A 24,191-nucleotide genomic window follows, 5' to 3' on the forward strand; every position below is an offset into this window, starting at 1 on the left:
AGATGTTGATGCAAAGAGGACGTAACAACAGACTCTGCAACCTGATGTTTTTACATTGGAGATTAGTGCTGTGCTACACTTAGACAATCTTTCATGTATGCTCACGCAGATTAGTGTGCCAATATTATAGCCTAGAATTTTCCAAAAGACCCCTAATTCAAAGCTGGTTTCACACAGTAATTACAAGCAGAAAATTGTGTGACATTTTATCAGAGAAAAAATATGTCCTCACTTCCACAGATGAAAGCCAAGCACCAGACTTAACTATTACCAGGTCCAAAACACTTCACGCTACTTCTGGGAAACTCAAGTACCTAAGACTGAGTTCTTGTTTGTGTTGTGAGAGTGAATAATAATCACTGTCCGGCTGGGAGTATCAGTTTTCCACTGTGACTGTGGCTGGTTTGATAAGTAGCAGTGATGTCATACATTTCATCTCTTTCCCACTGAGGTCGCTGGGGCCTTTTGTGTGGCACTGGCAATTTGTTCTGCTGTATTCACCAATGAAGTTGAAAGGGCTTCCTGTGGTCAGTAATGTTGATTTACTATATCATATGTCCATCTTAAGTCATTTTAATGTAATGTTACTTTGAATTACATATATAGAAATAACATTTATAACATTTATAGAAACTGAGGTTAGACAGTATTGAACTGCGGCTATTTAACATTTCAGTTTAGCAGATATTGACTTTTGTGTGAGTTTGGTCAGATATCGGATGCTGATTGTGCTTCTTTGACTCCAGAAAAATAAGATTTGTATCTCAATATAATTTATGGCATGAACATGAATTTTGCAACATTGTTTGTTTGTTGATTAACATTCCAAACATGTTTTTACTTGTAATGTGCTGTAATGTGTTGTTTCTGAAACCTTCCACCCAGTGGCCTCGAAACCGAAACAAAAGTAGGCCTAGGTTAACACTGAATGAGTATTCTTGTGTTTATTGGTATATGTCTATTGTCTTTTGTAGAACCAAACCTATATATTGTAGGTGGTATGAAACACGTGTGCTTAATATATTTGGTGCCCCTAAAATCACATGTGGCCCCAGCCTGGCTTCTCCATTTGAAATGGTCTAGAACCGCCACTGCTTCCACCCAACTCCACACTTGCCTTTTGACGTTGCTGTTTACACTTTCAATAACATTCTGACATGGCATTGATGGGTATTGTAAGTTTGATTAGCATAAATGCAGAAGATGAAGAAAAAAAATGAAGAAGCAACATTTACTGTCAGTATAACTGGCTAACTCTGTACTCAGAGCTCAGGCTCAGAGGCTTAGTCCTCTGTTGTTCTTGGCTAGAACAGTTTTTTTCTCTGTTTTACAACCTGCAACAGTTTTCCTCATTATGCAATGCTGAAATACTGTACTGTAGGCTATAAGAGTCTACAGCCGTGCCAGCTGTGGACTGTACTTTCTAGCAATACAATGCTAGCATCAGCACGCTAACATGCTTCAACTGGCAATGTTAACATGGTGATATTAAACAGGTGTAGTGTTTACTGTCTTTAGTGTGTTAGCATGTTTTAATTTAAAACAAAATATTGGACTAATTGAGAAATGTGACCTGATGATGGTGCTTCACGGTAGATTATTACTTTCAACAAACAACACAAAGATCAAATATGATCCAGCATGGAACAGATTTTGTTTTTCCCATTATTGTTTTCCTGTTCCTCATCCTGTAGAGCATATCCCATCAGAGCCAACAAGGTTTTTCGTCAGATAGAATGCAGCCAAAGAGGGAACTTTGTTGCCAAGCAGCACAGAAAGCAGGAAAGGTCAATAAATCAGTATATACTTGTATATGTAAAAAAAAGAGATATAAATTAAGACAGGACGTAACCCAGACAGAGCGACATAAAGCTACACTGATCATGCAGTGCATGAATCAGGCTTTTAATATTTTCCCAAAGCTTTCATATGGATCATTTTCCTGTCTTTCTTGCCGGGATCTCACAAGAACTTTCTGCATGTGAGTGAGTCATCTGATTGAGAAAAAGTTCCTTGTGCAATCTTCCTCTCTTCTTCTGTTCATCAAGCCAGGTTTTAAACGACTCATGAAAACTCATGATCTTATGCGTTTCTTCCAGCTGTTGAGTTTCCTGTCTTTTATCGTGGGACCGAAAGCATGAATAACTGATTATCTTCACATAAATGTTCTCCTTCATGATCTGGATCAAAGTTTGTAATTCTTCCTATTGTTATTCCATATGAATTTTACCCCCTGTAAAGAAAATAAATAAATGGACTTACATTCATCAGGTTATCAAAAACACAACTGTAAATTAATGATAATGTTGCTCTGTAACTGCTGGATTTGTTTTGCAGACATGAAACTGAGATGTATTTAAGGCATTTTCTTTTTATAAAAAGTGCACTTGAATAAATTTAGGGTTAAAGTAATATGAGGACAAAAGATTTTTAACAGAGAATTTTCCGTTTTTCCTCCCCTATATCCTCCTCCTTAGTACTAGGGTCTCCAGAGGTCACTAAACCTCGATCCAGGAAGAAAATGGATGACCTCGTTGAGCACATATCATCCATCTTTCAGGTCAGCCCCACATGTTTCTAATCTAGCCCTTAATTCTGCACGTCTTCATGCTTTACTGAGCTGGAGCCGGCCAGAAAACAAGAAGGAAGTGCTTTAACCTTTACATGTGCTCTCTATAATGTGTCAGCAGAAAAATGCATGTCCTCTCCCTCTCTGCTTGTAGCCAGGTTAACGTGCAGTATCTTTGCAGTCATGTAAGTGGAAATAGGTTTGGAATTTGGTCATGTTAGGTGGTGATAATGGGTCTGGTCTTACATCCTGCAGGTGTTCACTCTCTCCTGTTTTTATGGATCATCAGGGATTTGTTAGATAAACAGTGTTGTTTAGTTTTTGCACGAATGCCAAATCAGTTATGTGTGAGATAAACCTGCTTTTTCCATCCCCAAACACTACCACAAGTGTGTCACTAGAGGACATTTCATGATCATCTAATTGTGTATGTAACTTTATCATCTCCTGCACAAATAACCTCCTACAGTTAGCGTCTAGCTAGTGAACATAATGGAGCATTTAGCAGCTAAAGAGCCAGATATTTCTCTCAGGAATTGGTAGAGTCCAAAAACAGAGCTAAAAGAGAGTGAACATTGGACTTACATTCATCAAAAACACACTGTAAATTAATGATAATGTAGCTATGTAACTGCTGGATGTAAATAAGCAACTGTTTGCCAAATCAATTTAAAAGGTGAAAATATGTCAATGTTCTATTAACATTACAGGTTTAAGATGAAATGTATTTTTGTTCATTTATGTTGTAGCTTAAAGGAGAATTCCAGTCAATTTCAACACGTAGCTCTGTTGTTTGTAAATTTGGAGTGCTGTCAGTAGCGAGAAAAATGAAAACAATCAGTGTTGCCTACACCGTGTTATCCTCCTGCTACAGTTTGCATCCAGGGGACTGAAACCGGGCAAGTTTTGTTCAAAATGTCATTACAAGTGCCTACCCATGTGAAGTGATTCCTTCCGGGTGAACACAGTGAATCTGACTGCAGTAGATGTGAAAGAAATACATCAAAGTTGTGCTAATTCAGTTCTGTTTAGTTCCGGTGTTGAGATGGCAAAACAAGTGCTTAGGGACCGTCTACAAAGTACAACACCGAAAATAGATACAAAAATATGTATTAATTTAATGATTAAATAAGGTAGTGTCTCCAAACTTACCTCAATTATAACTTGTCTCCTGCTAGTTGTACTACAGCACTTACTTTTTGAAAATATTTTTACAGTCAGATTCACTGTGTTCTTTCGGAAGGAATCACTTCACACGGGTAGGCACTTGTAATGACATTTTGAAAAGTTGTTAAAGAGGCTAAAAGCACATTTAAAACTTGCCCGGTTTCAGCCTCCTGGGTGCTAACGCTAGCAGGAGGATAACACGGTGTCACTACCCGATGTGAGTCGAGTGCTGATGTGAGTTGCGCATGCATCACTTTGCAACAAGTAGTCTACAAGAACCCTAATACATCCATGACAAGAACCTGCTAACAAGAGACTTCTGTGATGTCAATACAATAAAAATGCTGACTACAAGTTAGCAATCCAACACAACAAAGGCTGTCACTTGAATGGCGTTTTGAACTAACGTTAGCAATGAAACAATCATAGATAGCTAAAACGTTTTTGAAATGATTTCCATCTTCTGTTATTGTTTGTAATGAGAAAAGTTTATTATTTTATGGATTTCACAAATTGCAGTATGACACGTTATGCCATAAACCGTTTAAATCTGAGCATGCGCAACTAACATCTGCACTCGACTCACATCGGGTAGTGACAACGGTGTAGGCAACACCGATTGTTTTAGTTTTTCTTGCTACTGACAGCACTCCAAATTTACAAACAACCGGAAATCGACCAGAATTCTCCTTTAACTTCCTTTACTGAAGTTCATCAGGAAGATTGACAGTACTGAGGGGATGGCAAGTGTGCTAGTAATAATTTATATTGTCCTTATTTTTGTGTTTAAATTGGAACTACATAACACTTTCCCTGTAGCTGTCGGTAGTTGCTTAGCCTGACAGAGTACCCAAAGTGAGAAAAGTGACGTATTACCTCTCTTTGTCCAACTTTTGTTGACCAACTTGCCCCGAAAAAGCTGGCTGTGCTTTTAATTCACCTAATGACCTAAAATTGTTAATGCACTACCTAGCTAAAGTTTACTAGTACCAAGCAAATATAAATATATGTTTAATGTTTTTTGTAGAAGGCTTGCATAGGCATCTTTGGTGATACATTCAAATCCCTTCAGCCTTAAGGCTGAGTGTCAAGGTACAAAAGTTGTGGAACCGGAAACATTTGAATCATCAGATGTTTTTGTGTTGCAGACTTCCTCTGTGGTTTATCTACTAATACTTTAAATAAGCACCTCTCTCCCAGACACAAAGTGCCCCATCTTTAATCTCCAATAACATTTGAGATGCAGACACAACCAATTATATTTTACTGGCTTTGACTGTGAGTAATAAATAAATCAAAACTTATTTGGTTGGCTATGTTCTAAAACGTGTTACTTTCATCCAAAGCACACTCTATCAGTAGATGGTATGAGTTTGGCATTATGTTTAAAACACGAATAAGAAAACTTGCTGTTGTCAAGTTAAAGGATAAGTTAACACATTTTAGATCTGAAATGATTATTTGATTAATCAATCAATCAATCATTTGACAGAAAATGTATTGCCACTTTGTTGCTTCTCCAATGTGAGGTTTGGCTGTTTTCTCTACATCATGTTCTTCGTCATGTGCGTAACCGGAAGTGAAGTAACGTTAGAGATCAACAAAGTTTGACCCTAACCATAATCTTTTTATAAACTTAACTAAGTAGTTTTGGTGCCTAAACATAACCAAGCTGTGACTGTTCCACGACGTTCTCTGGTTTAGATGTGAGGACAGAAAACGCTCCTGCGGGTCCTATGTCCTGCTAAGGGTGCTCATTTATGAAACATTCCAGCAGGATGTATTAGAGGGTAGTAATAAACAACCTATATCATATGGTTTGGAGGACTTGTTGGTTTTTGATGGTGGGTCGAACAAAACAAAACAAATGTAGATGGCTTTGGGCTCTAGGAATCTATACTGGGCATTTATTACTTTTCTTTGACATTTTATAGACTTAGTGATTGATTATTACAGAAACAAATTTCCAGATTAACTGATAATGAAAATAATCATTAGTTGCATTTTTATATTTTTTTCAATCCTATTTTATTATAATACACACATATACATTAAAAGATTTGTTGGTTGTCACAATGGTTCCTCCTTTCTAGCCCTAAAGTGATCCCTTCCTAGAAAGAGATCAGAGACTAAATCCACAGTCGTCATTCTTTGTAAAAAATATATTATACAGTTTAGTTGAAAGTAATATGAGGCTGAGTTCACCAAATCCTTTGAGTCTTTAGAGAATAAAAAGAATAACACAAAGGGGAAATGTTCATACTAGGCTTTGGAAGATTTATCAAACTCAAACTGAAGTCTCATATTAGCTGTGTGACTAATAACTCTTGAACATTTTCTTAAGACAGACTTGAAAAATGTGAACCTATCCTTTAACCTTTAAGCTATGCAGCAGAAATACAAAGGGCATACAGTATCCAGAGTAATGGTGACTACTCTGGCTAAACAGAGAAGACTCCTGTAGCTGAAACAGAGAATGAGCTTCATGAAATGTGTCCAGGACAGAGAGGAGACATCTAGAGGTTAGGCAGAGAGCACTGGGGGGTTGGTGTTGGTCACTTTAATGACTCTACCAGTGAAAGTATGCAGAGCAACTTCTGCTACTGTCATTAGGGGCCCGGCCTCACACAGAGGGAGGGAGAGAGCCCCCTCTACTTCCTTTAGGTAGGTTCAACAGGGGGAGAACTTCATTTTTCAGTGTACAAGAATTACATCTCTGTTGAAAACAGACCACCTCCATTGCCAGGAGGTTCTCTTGTTGAGAATGAAATTGGTTTGGATCATAGAGAGCCCCGTGAGAAAAATCTCAAGCTGCATCCCAACACTGGCAGATTGTTGTTAAACTTAAACTGAGATAGCCAAGATAGCATTATTCATCAGCAAATTGAAATATGTATAATATAGTGTGAAGAGAGTAGTATTATAATCTAAATCAAAATATACTAAAAGTATATTTATTATGCAGAGTGGCCCATTTCAGAATAATGTAGGATTATAATTATTGATGCATAAATGTGTGCATTACTTTAATGTTGCAGCCAGCCATTTTAATTATACATAATAATTTATTTGTTGAATATATTGTGTATTATTAATCTGAATCTGCAAAGTAAAATGATCAAACAAATGTAGTGAAGTAAAAACAAATATTTGCCTCTGAACTGTAGTGGAGGTATAAAGTAGCCTTCAAAAGTAGTACTTCAAAAGTGTACTTAAATACAGCACTTGAGTAAATAAAAACCCTGAAACTCTTGCAGTTATCTTGTTAAACAGTGCTGGTGTGACCTATTCTGCCTTCTGGCTCCAGCAGACATGGGCTGGTGTGATGGTATCTCGTGGTGGTTGTAGTTCAGCATTGTTTGTTGTCGTCTAAACTCTGTTTCTGGCTTTGTAGCTTGGTAATTGATGGCGTGTCAGGTCAGGATGTTGCTTTTATTTTTGTTTTTGTTCTAAACTCACATAACAATGGCGTAGTGCCGCCAATAAGAAACTACATATGTATCATCATGAAAGAATGCAGCCCGCCTCCCCCTTAAATGTGATTGGCAGGTATCCTCCACTGGTGATAAAACACTCTGCTGTGTCAACCACAAACATTACAGGAATGTGTACTCTGTTAAAGGAATTATTATGCCAGTATTCATACCTGAATGGCAACTAATTTAAGCACCTATATATTGTAAATTGGTGCCTAATTGAGGAAGACATAAATGCCAGTGGTGAAAGAATAATAAAAAAAAAATAATAATAATAAAAAAAAAATTTTAGTGCTTCAAATTAGAGTTTGCGAACTTGTCTGTTAGTGACAGAGGGCAAACAATTACAGGTTCAAAGAAACAGGTTTAATATCCTGTGTCGCTGTCGCTAATGCTATGTACCTGTAACCCAGTCAAGGAAAGTTTTATTTTTTATTTATTTATTGTTTACACCTCATTATCATTTCATTTGATTCTGGTAGTCCATAAAGGGACTTTCATAGTTTTTTCACATGTTCAATGTATCCTCTATTATAATAATACATAAATATATTCATTGTTATCCAGTGAAATTATTGATTTAGCAGGGGAGGTTAACACTTTTGCAAGGCACTATATCCGTGTCAGATTCTCAGGTGCTGAACCCCCTTAAAGGGGTGATAGAATGCAAAACCGATTTTACCTTGTCATAGTTGAAAAATGACAGTTTGGTGGGTAAATAGGACATCAAAATAGAACCTCAAAATCCCAATGACACCTCTTTCCTCTGCAAATCTCACAAATTGAAACTGCCTCTGAAAAGGGGCAAATCTCAACAAGCCGCCTAGTTGACGTCAACTCGGCGGCTCCTCCTCATTTGGCTCTAGTCTCTCTCTTTGGACATATAGCTACTTAGCTGCTCCTCCTAACAAGACCCCTCACGTTCATAAAAATGCCTTAAATTTAAATTGGACACAACGGTTAGCTTTGTAAGACCTTGGGGTAGCTGCGATATAAGTAGCGTGACGAAATTCAAACTGTAAATATATTGTAGTTATGCCGGCAGCTGCCCAGCTCCGCGGAGCCCCGGTAATGCAGTAATCCACAAAGGGTGACTTTGCGCTGGGTATGGAGCCCAGCAGGCTGCTATGCCGCATTCTCGTCAGACTGTGTGGAGCTCCTAAAGTCCGACACGTCTTACCAAATTTGCAATTAGCCATACATTTTCGTAAAATGGCCCATATTTGAGCTTTATATAGTTGATTTCTCGCATAAAAAACTACTTTATATATTTTTGGGTAGTGTAATCTATGACAATCCATCACATTTTACATGATGGTCATGTTTTATATGTAAAATCTTAATCTGAAAAGTAACCAGTAACTATAACTGTCGGATAAATGTAGCAGTGGGAAAAGTACAATATTTGTAGTGGAGTGGAAGTAAAAGAAGCAGAAATTACCTAAACACTGTACTTAAGCACATAAATCTATGAAATGACTTTCCATCACCTCATAACACTGCTGTAAATGAGTGTCATATGAAGGACTACAATGAAACAAATGGTGAAACTAAACAAACCAATGAAACATCTTCCGTTTTGTCATATAAAGTGTTTACTGTAAAGTAAGTATTTACTGTTGATGACAGATGCTGCCAGAGGTTGAGTGAATACCAGCCTGATGTCAGGCAAACCTACACTGTCTGCAGGACATAGTGCAGCTTGTTTAAAGCATATACCAAAACAAGGAAATTAATTAAAAATCGCCGGTCTTATTACGCAGACTTTGCCCAACGTGATTTACCTGTCTTGCATCCAGTTTGTTAGAAAGCAGGCCGTGTCTTTTCCTGTTGCCTGGCGACCAAACGTTGTGTGTTTGTGTGTCCAATCTCTCACTTGTCTCAGTTTCCTATCTTCACATCATCACCCAGCACCTCTGGTGAAGATTAAGATATAGGCTAGGGCCCTATTTTAACGATCAAGTATCAAACGTGAAACACAAGTAGCTTTGTGGGCGGATCTCGGCCGTTGTTGCTATTATACCGGCGGGATAAATGACTCTTGCGCCCGACGCAAATCTAAAATGGGTTGGTCTGAAGTAGCTAGGTGTGGTTTGGGCGTAACTTGAAAATAACCAATCAGCGCGTCATTTTCACATTCCCTTTAAGAACAGGCGCGCTTGTTCCATGGCAGATTGCTATTATAACGGCGGATTTGCCTGGCACACGCCAGCGGGAGCTGTCCAGGATGCGGCAAAGTAATAAATGCCCGTCTTGGCCGGGTGGTGATGCTGCGGCCTCTCGGGCGCATCTCCTCAAGTCTGGAGAGGATTGCTGCAGCCATGGAGCGTGGGCCTCCAAACGCACCACCTGCACCTGTTGTGCCCCTTCCTCCTCCCCCCCACTCCATCTCCGTCCACCCGCATAGAGTGTCCAATCCCACCGTAGTTCAACATCACGTCTCCTTAAGTCCTCTAATATTTCCTCATTTATGTCATCAACACATCCATGATTCATGGAAATGTTGTGTAAAACACAACAAGCCACAAAGAATGCTGCGACTTTTTGAGGACTGTACTGTAAAGTGCCTGCTGAAACACCTAAAGCGCATTTTTCAGTAATATTTTTCTTTTTCACGCTACATTATGGCCAAGCATGCGCCCCTAAAATAGCATCTGAATAACGCGCTACTGACTTTAGACTAGCGCCACTGACTTTAGACCAGTTTTTTTCCTGGTCAGTGGCGGAATTGTTTTCTGAAACCGCAAAATAGCACCATGGAACTTTTGCGCCGGAACACGCCTCCTCTTTTCGCTGAACCGCCCCCGGGAGCGCAAATACATTCTCTAATTTAACGACGTGCGTCTGTGGAGGGAAAAGTCCGCTGTGCGTCGGGTGCAAAATAGGAATTGCGCTGAGTGCAAGATAGGGCCCATAAACTCCTTTGAGGAGTTAAAAAGTGCCGTTAAGTTGTCCTCACTAACTGTTAGAAAAATATGCTGCTGGAGAAAGCTGCTGTCCACTCTGAAAGTGATGAGACATGGAAAGAACCTGCATCTGGAGTTTATGCAACGTAGGCTAGTGGATAAATATGTGATCTATATTAACATTGGCAATATTGATGAGTTTTACAAACAATTCACTTAGTAGGCCTAAGAATAAGTGTAGAATATACCTGTTTTACTGAGGACGACACACTTTTGTGCGACTTCAGTCTCCCAAGACAAGCATGCAATATGAAAACAGCTATGTAAGTAGGTGTTTTTCCATCAGTCCTTCTTCTCCTGTCCAGAAAAAAATGACTGAATTTAGGAGTTTTGGTCCTCCGTTAACTGCCTCCTGATTTTACCGCACTGACATTTCCTCACACCACACCAAAGCAAACCACCTCAGCTGAGGAAACACAGTAATTGGTGGAACGTAAACATGAAGAGAGGTTGTGCTTGTTGAACAGAAATGTTTTTCCTCTGAGGAGAACAATGTCTTCATGTAAAGTAGTATCCATCCACTACAAGCACAGCACTTTATGTAACCTTTGCCGTAGACACCAGTCATTTGTTCCCTTGACTGTAGGAACTGAACGAAGACTGGAAAGACTGAGGTGCAGGACCAGGTTATGTTCTTCCTCTGTTAGGTCTTCTTTGCCTTGTAATTGACAGGGTGAGGTCAGCTAATAAGTGCTGTGTGGAAAAACAACAGATAGTGACGACTTTACAGGATCTCTACAGGATCTCTAACAGACATGACCAACACAAGTGTATTTTTAGAATCTGCTGCTCCACATCCTCGTTCAGTTTCAGTACTTCAGTACTTTAAAGTACTTTACCCAAGTATTTCCATTTCATGCTACTTTATACTTCTACTCCATGACAGTTCAGAGGCAAATATTATTTATAATAAATAATATTTTTTACTCCACTACATTTATTTGATAGCTTTAGTGACTTCACAGTTTCCAATAATTAATACAAAATATAAATCCACTAATAAATTATGATATACTATTACTGGAAAAGGTACACTGCAGTATATACATATATTAATAAAATTAGCTCCCTCCTTACCAGCTACAAAATTAAAGTGATCACTAAACATTTAATTATAATCCAGTAATATATAATATATATTATTATGAAATGGGCCATTCTGCAAAATTAGTATTTTTGGTACTTTTTTTAGTACAGCACCTTTAAGTATATTTTGATGCTAATACTTATGGTTTTTTGAGTACAGAGTATTTTTACACTGTATTGATACTATTACTTAAAGGTACTCTAAGCGATGTCGCGCGTTTTTTAGGCTACAACATTTTTTGTCACATACAGCAAACATCTCCTCACTATCCACCAGCTGCCGGTCCCCTAAACACACGGTAAAAAAACGCGGTCTCTGTAGATAGCCTACGCACGCCAACAAAAACAAAGTGGTCCAACCTGGACCATGCAAACATACACAAACCGTGTTCCAGTGTTCAGCCAATAACGGACAAGAAGGATTTTTTTTTGGGGGGGGGGATGAGGAGGAGGGAGGAGCGAGCTAGTCTTCGTTTTGTTTGAAAATACTTTGAACGTCAACAAGAAGTAACGTCACCCAACATCGCTTAGAGCACCTTTAAGTAAAAGATCTGAATACTTCTTCCACCACGGCTCTCTTTCTCTAGAATATCGATCCAGTAGACAAAATAGTCTGTGTGATTGCAGAGTGCAATAAATTTAATAAATTATAAAACCAGTCCTCTCGCTATTACAGATGGTCTAAACTAGAAGTCGTGATGTGATGCCACGAAATGTCAACATACCTAATATTTCCAAAACGTGTGACATTACGGCAAGACAGGTTAATCAAGAATCAAATGTACACTAGATTGTTTTTCAACTCTGATAGAGTTTTATCTAAAATAATAACCATCACTAAGCCATTATATAATTACTATCGCATACTGGATCACCTTTTTTATCAGTCTGTACATTATGCATGCAAAGTACAGACTGAGTAAACTGACGCACCAGATGGTTTGTTACACTGAATAGTTACACAGAAATGTGAGAATCCAGACAAATGCCCAGTTTGTCCCAATCACCATTGATCTTGGACATGGGGGTCATTGTAAAATGAAGGTGATAAATTATATGGATAATGGTGTAATCAAAAGACACTGTGGCGCACTGCTGAGAGAGGAGGGAGGGGTGCTAGAGAGGTATAAAGAGACAGTGAAGAAGTGAGTTGAACCAGAGTGAACAACAGAGGAGAAGGAGAGAGATGTGTGAGAGAAATATAAAGAAAGAGTAAAGTTCCTATACAAAAATCTGAACCTGAAGCCAGGAGCTCACTGCACTCAACAAGGTAAGACGGAAACAGATTATTAAATAAGTTGTCCATATCAGTCTGCTAACCATGTGCACAATCTAAATGCAACTTATTATGTATATGATTAAAAATGTAATCAGAAAAAAGTCCTCTGATTTTGTGTTTTACATTGGAAATAATTTACAACAACTGAAAAGTACATTTACATTTCAGAGCCTGTAATTTGAATATTTTTGTAATTTGAATCATGTTCAATAGATCAGTCTTTACTTCAGATTAGTGTTGGTAACTATATCTGCTAAAAGCTTTCATTGTAATAACTGCACATACTATTGCATGTAACCCACAACATACTTATTTATTCAATATCCTTCCTGTTCTTTTCAATTTAAATGCAAAGGGGACAAATTAGCACAACTTCACCAGTGATTTTAAAAAGAAAATCTTTTTCAACTGCAAACCTTGTGTGTGGGGTGTTTGGATTGTGTAGCCAGTGTTTCGTCAGTGGATGCAGAAATAGTTATGGCTAACACAGATGTGTAATCTGAGTGGGGGGGTTTCTGTCCAGCCATGTTTTTTCACCCAGATAGACAAAGATTGTGGAATCTATCCATAAAGAAACACGTTTGTTCCAGATGTGAACAATTGTTTCATTCACTCACTAAACTCAATTTATGTACGTAGTTTTTTTTACATAACTTGATAATAATTGACTCATATCTACATGTATGTGTTGTATTACTTAAAGAACTACAATGGCAGTCCATGTTGTTTCTTCATTTTCCCACCAGTGAGGTTGTGCTGCTAGACTCTACCCTTCTTTGGAGTTCCTGTGTGAAACTCACATTAGGAGAGGTGAAAGTTCAAGGGTCAGACGTAGCGGCAGCGTGTGAGAATGTTGGTGAGGCGTCTTCTTTTTCTCATCCTGGGAATCACCACAGCCACTGTTGTTTCTGCTCAAGGTGGGTCAATCACCAATATCCAGTCTTGTTATTGGCACATAGATATTGAAAATCACAACACCCTTCCTATAAAGGTACACACATTTTAAATAACAGATGGGCACATTTGCAAATGTGAAAATACACATCAAAGCACGGACACAGTTGTGCATTACAATACAATGTTGGAAAATAATAAGAGAGGCTGGCTGATAAAACAATGTACAATCAAAGGAAAATGAAATGTTAATGTAAGATTTAGTTGTTTTTCCTAAAAACATTGGCCTGCAGCTAAACGTATGTTCCTATTTGTATACTCAAACAGTTTGTGGGCAGTCATGTTTTCTAAATCAATGTTGCCCCCCACTGAATTTTTCCGTCACCCTGACCAAGTTTTCTCAATCAGTATCAAGACTAGTTATGTTCAAAACTGTCTGTGCTAAGACAGCTACAACTGAAGTACAGTGTGTTGATGTTACAGATACACATAACTGCAGTCAACTGCAATGAATATGTTCCTCCTAAAACGTTAAAAATATTTATTTATTAAATTACTTAACCAGAACCAGAACCAGTTTTCGCAATCAGAACTTTCAGATACAGAAACATTATACTCAAGAAGAACACAATTCTAGATATTTAATGGTTTGATTTTATGTTTGTGTTAAATATAACTAACTTTAGAGCATTGAGAGCCAAAGTGCATTGTCAGAGATTAATGTAGAGCAAGGTGCAAAGAAATGTGTCACAAGTTTGGCTTTGTCTCTTGCAGGATCATGGAGAAGAGACAACAAAGAGTCATCCCCTGCTGTGTACCACTCTGATGGTGATTTTTAACCAAATATGTAGTCATAACTATAATAAGGCCTTTTTTTTTTTTTTTTTGGTGGTTTGAGTCATATTCCTAACATGTTTCTATACTCTGTCCAGACAACCATGAGTGGACCACATGGTTCAATGTTGATCACCCCGGAGGTCGCGGAGACTATGAGCAGCTGGAGGCCATTCGCTTCTACTACCGTGCTCGAGTGTGTGAGAATCCCCGGGCAATCGAAGCCAGAACCACTGAATGGGTCCCAGCTCGTGAAACTGGGGAGACGGTCCATGCAGACCCCACTGTGGGCTTCTGGTGCCTCAATGAGGAGCAGGGTCCTGGACGCAACTGCTCCAACTACGCAGTCCGTTTCCTCTGTCCCAAAGGTTCAATATAGTAACACCTTTAATATTCATTCAATCTTAATAAAATCAAAACCATTTACAAGTCTTGTACCTCATAGGCCTGACTTATAACTTTGCTGGTGATATACTTGCAAAAAAAGAGGACCTCTTTGCTGATGAATTTCAGGTGTTTTTTTGACTGTCCTTTGCGCTCTCTTTTTCAACAGATAACAGTGTAAACATTCAGGGTAACTGGGGTCCATGGTCAGACTGGAGCCCATGCCCTGCACTCTGTGGTCAGGTGGGGGCCCAAGTGCGCACGAGACACTGCCAATCTCGCTCAATGCCTTGCAGTGGGCCTCAAGTGGAAGGGAAAGCATGCAATGGACCGGAGTGCCCGAAAACAGGTGAGCTAGCCCTGGTTTAGTCAGACATACCCTTCTCCTGCAATTCTCTTTTTACTCGTCAGATCTGGGAGACCCAGTTTTCCCAAAATGGCTCTTTGTATTATTCTACTCTTTAGATTGCTCCCTGCACTGTGTAATGGGGAAGGTGAATGCTGAGTGTGACGTATGCATGTGTGAAGAACACATCCTGCTGGGTTCTGTTCGTGGTGCTGGGGGTCTCACTGCTGAAGGGGCTATCATCCTTCGCTCTGGCAAAGTCCTCACCCTTACCGACCACAACGGCCATTTCCGCATCCCTGGTATCTGCCCTGATGGCAACACCACCCTGACAGTCAGCCTGCAGGGTCACAGCACCCATAGCGTTGTTGTGCCCCACAGTGCTGAACGTACCTCTGTCCTCAGTGTCCAGCTGAAAAGAACAGGTACGGTGGATGCCTGTGGATTTACACCAAAATATTTGATTGCAGTTCACCAAAAGTTCGTTTTGAGCTGCATGTTACTGACAAGTTTGATAAGCATGTAAGGAAGCTAATGGTTATTTTATCCCCAATTGTGATTTGTCAGAGAAGCTTTATGTGTTGAGCAACCCTGAGAGCAAGGCCAGGAGGGAGGGACAAACTGCTGCTTTCTGCTGCAAAGTGGCAGGAACACCACAACCGGACAAGTACCAATGGTAGGACTTGTAATAGTGAAATTAGTGTACAAATGTTATTGAGTCACATAGATGCATTTAATGTATGAAAAATAAGGTATATTAAATTACTTTGCTCCTTTTTCCTTCTGTGTGAACCAAAAGGTTTCATAACAACAGTCTCCTGGAAAAGCAGTCTGAGAGCATCTTGGTCCTAAAAAATCTGCGTACTGAGCAGACTGGGGAGTACTACTGCAGAGCAACTGGTCCCTCTGGGGCTATTAAGACCAAACCAGCTACACTGAAAGTCGTAGGTGTGTTGTCAATAAATTTATATTAAATATACAGGAATATGAATAAACAGACTTTGTGAGCATTGAGTAGAGTAATATCAATAGAGTTCATACTGTATGTTACTTCAGAAAGACGGCAGTATGATCAAACTAAATCAACATTTTGATTTCAACATCTCTTACACAGGTAGAGATGAACATTCATGTAATCCCAAGCCTGAATCCCATCTCATCCGTCTTCCACATGACTGCTACCAAAACAGCACAGACTCCTTCTACTACGATGTAGGCAAGTGCCCCTCAAGCTCATGTGCTGGACAGCTGGACAATGGCATCAGGTGCAAAGACAAATTGGCTTACTGCTGTGGTGTCAAAAAGATGGAGGAGAGGCAGCTTACATGCCAGAGCTACCAACTGCCCACCATGGTGGTGACTGAGTGTGGCTGCCAGAAATGTGTGGACTCCAAGGCTATTGTGCACGGTAGGGCCATTGCTGCAGACAATGGTGAGCCAATGAGATTTGGCCATGTCTATATGAATGGAGTCCGAATCAGCCGCACAGGGTACAAAGGTACATTCTCCATCCAGGTTCCTCCAGATACAGAGAGACTAGTCCTGACTTTTGTGGACAACTTGCAGAAATTTGTCAACACCACAAAGGTACTTCCATTTAATACCAAAGGAGGGGCTGTTTACCATGAGATCAAACTTCTAAGAAAGAAAGCCCCTGTGACCATCAGCTCTACAGAAATCAACACTCTGGAGCTTGGGGAAGTAGAGGGCCAGGAGGCAATGGTTCAAATCCAGATTCCTCCCTATGCCTTTTATACGGAAAAAGGAGAAGTCTTCACTGGTAATGTAAATGCTAGCGTAACGTTCCTTGACCCCAGAGACATCTCGACAGCTGCTGCAGCTCAAAGTGATCTCAACTTTGTAGGAGATGAAGGGGATACCTTGCCACTGAGAACCTACGGGATGTTCTCAGTTGACTTTAGGGGTGAGGAAAACAATGAGCCCCTAAACGCAGGCGAAGTGAAGGTGTTCCTGGATTCTGCCCAGGTGAAGATGTCTGAGCACCTCAACACCATGAAGCTGTGGTCACTGAACCCTGATACTGGCCTGTGGGAGGAGGAAGGAAGTCTACAGGTGGAGAAGAAAAGAAGAGGTAAAAGGGAGGAGAGAACCTTTCTGATTGGCAACATGGAGATCAGAGAGAGACGTCTTTTTAACTTGGACGTCCCAGAGAACCGCAGGTGTTATGTGAAAGTGAGGGCCTTTCGCAGTGAACGCTTCATGCCCAGTGAGCAAGTGGAGGGAGTTGTGGTGAGTCTTATAAACATGGAGCCCACAGCTGGCTACTCCAGTAACCCACGTGCCTGGGGTCGGTTCGATAGTGTCATCACTGGCCCCAATGGTGCCTGTCTTCCTGCCTTCTGCGATGAAGAAAAAGCTGATGCTTACTCTGCCTATGTCATGGCTAACCTTGGAGGAGAGGAGCTGGAGGCTGTCTCTTCTGCTCCCAAACTCAATCCCAATCTCATTGGAGTGCCCCAGCCTTACCTGGGAAAGCTTAACTACAGGCGGACTGACCATGAGGACCCAAGAGTGAAGACGACTGCATTCAGCATCAATGTGGCAAAACCAAGTCCCAACACAGCTGAGGAAAGCAACGGACCAGTGTACGCATTTGAGAAGTTGAAAGAATGTGAGGAGGCCCCGTTCAGTGCGGCACACTTTCGCTTCTCAAGAGTAGAAGGAGACCGCTACGATTACAACACAGTGTCTTTTAATGAAGATGACCCAATGAGCTGGACAGAGGACTACCTGAGCTGGTGGCCCAAGCCCATGGAATACCGGGCCTGCTACATCAAAGTCAAAATCAACAGCCCACATGAGATCAATGTGCGCTCCCGCAACATGGGTGGCACCCACCCAAAGACGGTAGGACAGCTGTATGGCCTCCGGGACACTCGCAGCATCCGTGACATGGACCAGGCAACAATTTCAGCTGTGTGCCTGGAGTTCAAGTGCAGTGGGATGCTGTATGATCAGGAACGTGTAGATCGGACCTTGTTGAAGGTGATTCCACAAGGAAGCTGTAAGAGAGATCAGGTCAATACAATGCTTCAGGAGTATCTGGTAAACCATCTGCCCCTAGCTGTAAACAATGACACAAATGAATTCACCATGCTAGCGCCTCTTGACCCCCTGGGCCACAACTACGGAATTTATACGGTGACAGACCAGGATCCCCGCACAGCCAAAGAGATTGCACTTGGACGTTGCTTTGATGGCACTTCTGATGGTACATCTCGTGTCATGAAAAGCAATGAGGGCGTCGCACTGACGTTCACCTGTGGAGATCGTGAGGTGACACGCCAGAGTGCCTTCCAGGCCCTGCAGAGTTCTCAAGGTCAGACCGTAACGAGCGTTGTGAGAGAAGGCAAGCAAAACCGACGCCGGCAGAGGGCCAATGCACCCCGCAGCAGCCGTAGACGTAGCACCAGAAATCCTTCAGGACGACGCGCAAAAGCCACAATCTAAACACTGAAGGCAGTACGTGGAAAGAAAATCATCACCTGCAATGGAGATCGGAGTGGATAGGGTTAACCTTGTTTTGATAAACATTTTATAGACGTTTCTTCCAAATTAAGTGAAGATGTTGACGTTTCTTTCAAATTAAGTGAATACACAAAGCTAGGCCTATTTCTAATAGGATAAATATTTGCATTGTTTTACTGTACATTTTTATCTGTACTGTGGTAAATATTTACTTGAAACTGTAAATAGAGTATTTATTACATATGCCTTAACTTTGTAATCAGGGTGTTATTGCATTTAAGTTTCTTTCATTGATGTTGTAAACAAGAACAGAAACACAACTTATCCTTTTGACCAGTGATTTATTAAATTAGATGCTTATAAAACACTGCAGATGCTGTATCTTCCACATTGTGTGTATCCAACTGTCCATGTAACATTGAAACTGGTCAATTGCTCAAAAAGAAAAGGAGAAATAAGCCCCTTTCAACTAACTGTAGCCCATATGAAGACATGGTGGGGTAAGGCCCATAAGCCCCCGCTCCTCATCACACTTGATACAAGCCTGCAGAAGCAATGATTAGGAGACCAGTTGTAGCAAGTTAACCCACCTGTCTGATCCATACCTTTTCTGCATTAGTAGAAATCAAATTAGTAAATTTCATTTGTCATGCACAAAAAATACCTATAATACCCATAAGTACTCTTTGCTCCATATTTTCAAGGATATTCCAGATGTCTCAAGAGAATGGCTGTGAGGTTGTACATGTATTATTCTTGACTATCCCTTTTATCTTACATTGAATGTCATGTGCTCTCTGTAAAATTACAACTACTTCTTACATGTTGCGTTAGTCTCAAAATCACCAAGAATGCAACTTTTCCAGCGATAAAGATGAATAATTTAAAAGAATTGTTCTGAATTTGGCAACCAAAGTTATAGATACTATATACTTTCCTGTAAGATAACTATCGACAGGTAAGCGAGAACTATAATATACATGACAATCTGGTTAAAGAATTTGCATAGAACCTTGTGTTTCTATGTCACTTAACTTATAACTGTAATACTGTGTCTGCCATTTTGACAGGAGCAACACTTAAAAAATAAGCCCTGCAAAACTCAGACAACAGCAGTTACAATGTATTCTCCTTTGAAGCTGGGTCACCCAACAGATAGTGTGTGTGAGTCGAGGCTGAATGATACAGAGAAAAGGCAATTCCATATGTATGAACATAAAGAGTTGGTGAGACTGGATGCTCCCTGGTAAAGTCCTTCTGGTCATTGAAGCAAAATGAAGGGGGCAACACATAGTTCAGATATTCCAGGATGGCACTGGACAGCATGAGAAGGTACAGCTGCATTTCTGAGGGTTGGGAGGGGAAAAGGGCAGTGGTGATGGAGCCAGTGTCACATGAAATCCTCATAGTCTTGGGCATAGCCACCATCAAACTCTGCATAGTCAAGGTCATCTCTCAGCTGTGCTTTGAATCCACCTCCAGGTACGACCCCTTTCTTCTTCTTCTTTCCTTTGTTTTGCTGTACAGGTAAATAAAAGTCACTTTAGAAAAATGAACTTTATATACACATTTACAGCAAAAACGCTTACTAATTTGATCAGAGAATTCTTTGGTTCAACTGTGCAACAAACTAAAGAAATTCTTGATTTATTCAGCTGGTAAATTGGCATGGTATATATTGTCCTCGCGTTACCAAATATATGAATGTTAAATTTAATGAAGAAACCACATGAATGTTTAAAAGCAAACTACCAGAATGGGCAAAGCACAGTTGATTTCTACTATGAGCACACATCCGATGACTGTGCTAAGTAAACAGCACCCCCTTCTGAATATAAACTACAAATTAGAATTTATCTAGGAGTAAATACAAGCATGCAGTCACTCACTTTTTCTTGTTTCTGTTTTTCACTAAGTAGGACTGTCAGGGAATTACTGACTTTCTTCAAGTCATCTACTTCCACTGTAAGGAGGCAGAAAGAAAAATAGTAATTGGTTAGGCCTGTTTTGATTGAAATGTAAGGTATTAATACAGGGAATAAGCAGAGTAATCAATATTGTTCAGTAAAAAATAACTAAAATATGCTGGGCTTACATGAAATACAGAGTTCCCGAAACAATGAATCCAAGAAACTTGAATAATGCACAGATTTTTCAAAGTGGGATATCTTTTCTTTCAGCAATTTTTCAAACTCTGTGAAGTCTTCTTTAGAAGATGGATTCATGGCGTCAATCCCAGCGACAATGTTTGAAGTGCTTCCGACACCTGAAAAAAAAATAAAAATAAAAAAATAAAAAAAAAGACTCTATGAGGTCTCTTTGAAAAGGGCATACAGAGTCACAGATACAAAGCCATATTTATAGATTGACTTATGTTGGACCTCCAGTGTGTTACTAGTTTACACCGAGCATCACCAAATGGCGGACGGGACAGAGTGGCGGTTCTATCCGGACCTGTGACCAATTCTGATAAAAAAAAATTTGCCGAGTATCACTCTTATTTTTTGGAGGTCCTGAACACACAACCTACATACATGACAGGTAAACAGGAGTATATGAGCAGATTCTAATGTGAAATGTCAAAAGCAACCGAGGAAGCAATCGAGTAAAGATGGAATTAAAGCCCAAATTAAACACTGAATATGAATATAACCTACATACTCTCCTAAAGGGTATGCAGTAGTTGTACAGTTTAATTTATACAAAAAAGGGATGTAGTGTGTATTATGGAAGACTACTAGGTTTTTGCTATAAAACAGGATCAAGGACTTTTCACATTTTAATTTGTTTTATCTGGAGTGTTAGGTCTTACCAAACGCATCTTTTGCTAGCTCCAAGTCTGCATCTTCTTGTAATTTCTTCACTCTCATCTTCTCTGCAAGTTGTTCTTCAGGACTGAGCTCTTCTTTCTGTAATAACAGATGTCAAAGTAAAAATTAAAACATTATTTAAAAAATGACAGTTTAAGAAATATATAGAACTGTTAACGTCATATTGGGTATAAAAACAAAACCTCACCTCCTTCTCCAGCTCATTTATCAGCTCCTGTTGTTTTTTCTTTAACCGGTTTTCTTTCTCTTTGATCTTCTCACTCAACTTTTTTTTCTCAGAAACCTTTGTCTCTAAAAATTTAAATAATTGAATAAAACATGTGAATTTGCAGTAAAAGCAGACAATTTTGCCACTAACATACAAAACAATGCATTATATTCTTGTGAAACAGGCGGAAATGAAATACATTCCAGTACCCGTTTTTTTCATCTCTGCCTTATTCTCGCCATCTTCATCCTCATCATCCCAATTGTCCTGTGAATAAAAAAGGTGGGATAGTTGCTATTTTATTATTCAGGTTACATAGGAAAACTGTTTAAAAACACTAATTGAGACAAATGTCAATATTACAAAAATTGGAACAGTTGGAAAGTTTATTATATATTTGAATGAGGAAATAAACGTTTGTACTGCACTCCTACAATGTCCTATCATTTAGCTTTATTCAATAACTAAAAAAGGTCTTTCTCACACAGTTCTCTAATCTGAGAAATTCAATACCTCACTAACTGTAAATGGAACAATTAACTCAACTTTGCACAGATCTACACAGATCTAGACATTACTCAATGAGCTTTGACAGCTAGCTGTTGTATTTGGGAATTTTGTAAATAAAAACAGTCGATTTTGGATTACAAATATATTTATTTTGGACAGTAATTAATCGTGTTGGTCCCTGGTTGGACACAAGCATTTTACCCTGCTTGCTGAATTAGGTCAACAGTTTGTACTATGGAGGACATGAAATCATCAGTTTCTTTAGTTTACACCATATGTGACAGAAAACTGAACAATTGAAGAGGCCTATCCCAGCACTTTCCCTGGGTCAATTATCCGAGGTTTCTGGACATCAACCATGTCAACATTCAGCTAATAACCATTTGTATTGCAGTATGAACTGTGCACCAGTTCCTTACTATACGCCTGTTGTGAAGCCGGAACGTTCTAGACCTCCTCCTTGGCTTGAGTTGAGTCATCAACCCAAATGGTTTCATCGGATTGTGGCTAAAGTTGGTTGGCAAGCTAACTCCGCCTCATGTTGAACATTAACGTTAACTCAAGCTAAGGGAATCCAGGACAGGACACAAATGCTAATCACCTATAATCGTTTAATGCAACAGACTTTGGGCAATGATGAGATAACCATCTACATTAACCACACAAGTACTCCAAACCACTTAAATTAACGACGCTATCGTCGAGGTTACCCAACACAGGCTCATTTTCAGACGCAAGCTGATATGGGAGCTAATGTTAGCTAAGTGGCCCGGTTATCTTCAAGCTAACTTACGTTGTCCACGGCTATCGAATAATTGTTTTACTAACGGTAATTGTCAGCTTCCAAATAAAAACAAACATTAGCATCCATGAATCAAGTTTAATCCACAACTGTTAAGACAGCTAAACCGAAGTTGCTAACCTTACTGCCTGGTGGAGCCACATGAGTTAGCTAGCAAAAGGCTAACCCGGGCTGGGAGGGTTGACAGGCAGCCTGAAGCATGGCACCACAGCGGGGACGATACTTAAACTCTGCATTAGCTTGACAACAACCGGTCCAGCGAACAGCTCACTAAACATTTACCCCGACACACGGAGTCTAGCTTTAATCCCAGCTCATAGGGTTTAATTTACCTTAACCTCTTCTTCTTCGTCTTCCCCTTCCCATTTGTCCATCGCTGCCGCCTTTTTAATCGGCTCCTCCAGATCGAAGGTTTCAGCGTCTGTAAAAACGACAACATCAAATTCGTTAGGCCAATCCACATCTAACGAGCGAGTGTGACAATAACAGAGTGTTTTGCTTGCAAAACAAAGACTGTGACAAGCGGATGATGTACAGATAGCTATCCTTCCCAACTTAGTTTCTCACCCCAGTCCGCCATGTTGGCTGTGTTGGTTATGTTTGACGGGCTCACACAGTGAAGCCAGCTGCAACCCGTTGGCCACGTTCGGCAACAGCTCCCACGTTCTGGACGTCGTCGTCACGCTTATTATCTTATGACCTGACTTCCCTTAGCCACTACTATGGCAACATTACACTGAAATGGTATTTTTTATTTAATTTAATAGTAAACATAGCATAGGAGGGTGATACCATATCTATGGGTGATACGCTGTGGATTATTGGGTAATGTGACACATTTACACTACTGCATACATTATTTTAACAGATTGTCCACACAATGGTATTTTTTCCTAGTCAAAATTTCATCAACATTTTCAGATTTAAGTCAAGCTTTTAGATGGTAAATCTAAATGATGAGCTAGTAACTTAAAAAGCCAGAACCTTGGCTTACTATCTCATAATATTGACTCATAATGTTGATTAATGTCCACAATTGTAATATTTAACGTAAAGCATAATGTTGACTTAAAAAGTCAAAAGTATAAGTATAAATTAATATACATAGTTTGTTAATAACTTAATGAGTCCACTGTATGTTTTCTTTTCTTGTTGAAAGCTGAATGTCCACATGGATTATCATATATAAACATCCATTTATGTATAAACATTATTACTCAAATTATTACTGCAGATGTGAGGTATTAATATTAATATTAAAACAGTCAATCAGAGGCAGATTGGTTCAGTTTATTAATTTAGGACTATATTTATCACACCAGAAAGTGTGCACAACAATACAAAACTCAC

The 24,191-nt window shown here is 39.7% G+C and overlaps 2 protein-coding genes across 4 annotated transcripts; one reads left to right on the forward strand and one right to left on the reverse strand.

Annotated features, from left to right (window-relative positions):
- The first annotated feature begins 459 nt into the window (after positions 1-459).
- Positions 460-18,818, forward strand: LOC120556218 (cartilage intermediate layer protein, nucleotide pyrophosphohydrolase). Of its 3 annotated transcripts, none has more exons than XM_039795662.1 (10): positions 460-527; positions 2,478-2,560; positions 13,290-13,460; positions 14,212-14,265; positions 14,370-14,639; positions 14,825-15,004; positions 15,121-15,426; positions 15,569-15,677; positions 15,801-15,949; positions 16,116-18,818. In XM_039795662.1, exons 3-10 carry the CDS (start codon positions 13,394-13,396, stop codon positions 18,470-18,472), a joined length of 3,492 nt encoding a protein of 1,163 aa, XP_039651596.1. In that variant the 5' UTR covers positions 460-527; positions 2,478-2,560; positions 13,290-13,393; the 3' UTR covers positions 18,473-18,818. The 3 variants fall into 3 exon arrangements, with proteins under 3 accessions (XP_039651596.1, XP_039651597.1, XP_039651595.1); XM_039795663.1 differs by lacking the exon at positions 460-527 and adding an exon at positions 2,180-2,190; XM_039795661.1 differs by lacking the exons at positions 460-527; positions 2,478-2,560 and adding an exon at positions 12,442-12,534.
- On the reverse strand, positions 18,815-23,556 carry eif3jb (eukaryotic translation initiation factor 3, subunit Jb). The gene is made up of 8 exons (XM_039795665.1): positions 23,409-23,556; positions 23,174-23,262; positions 21,739-21,796; positions 21,509-21,612; positions 21,303-21,399; positions 20,586-20,756; positions 20,380-20,453; positions 18,815-20,009 (listed from the first exon to the last, which is right to left on the reverse strand). Exons 1-8 carry the CDS (start codon positions 23,419-23,421, stop codon positions 19,881-19,883), a joined length of 735 nt encoding a protein of 244 aa, XP_039651599.1. The 5' UTR covers positions 23,422-23,556; the 3' UTR covers positions 18,815-19,880.
- Positions 23,557-24,191: the final 635 nt, after the last annotated feature.

The sequence above is a fragment of the Perca fluviatilis genome, chromosome 3 (genome assembly GCF_010015445.1).
Source record: "Perca fluviatilis chromosome 3, GENO_Pfluv_1.0, whole genome shotgun sequence".
NCBI lineage: Eukaryota > Metazoa > Chordata > Actinopteri > Perciformes > Percidae > Perca > Perca fluviatilis.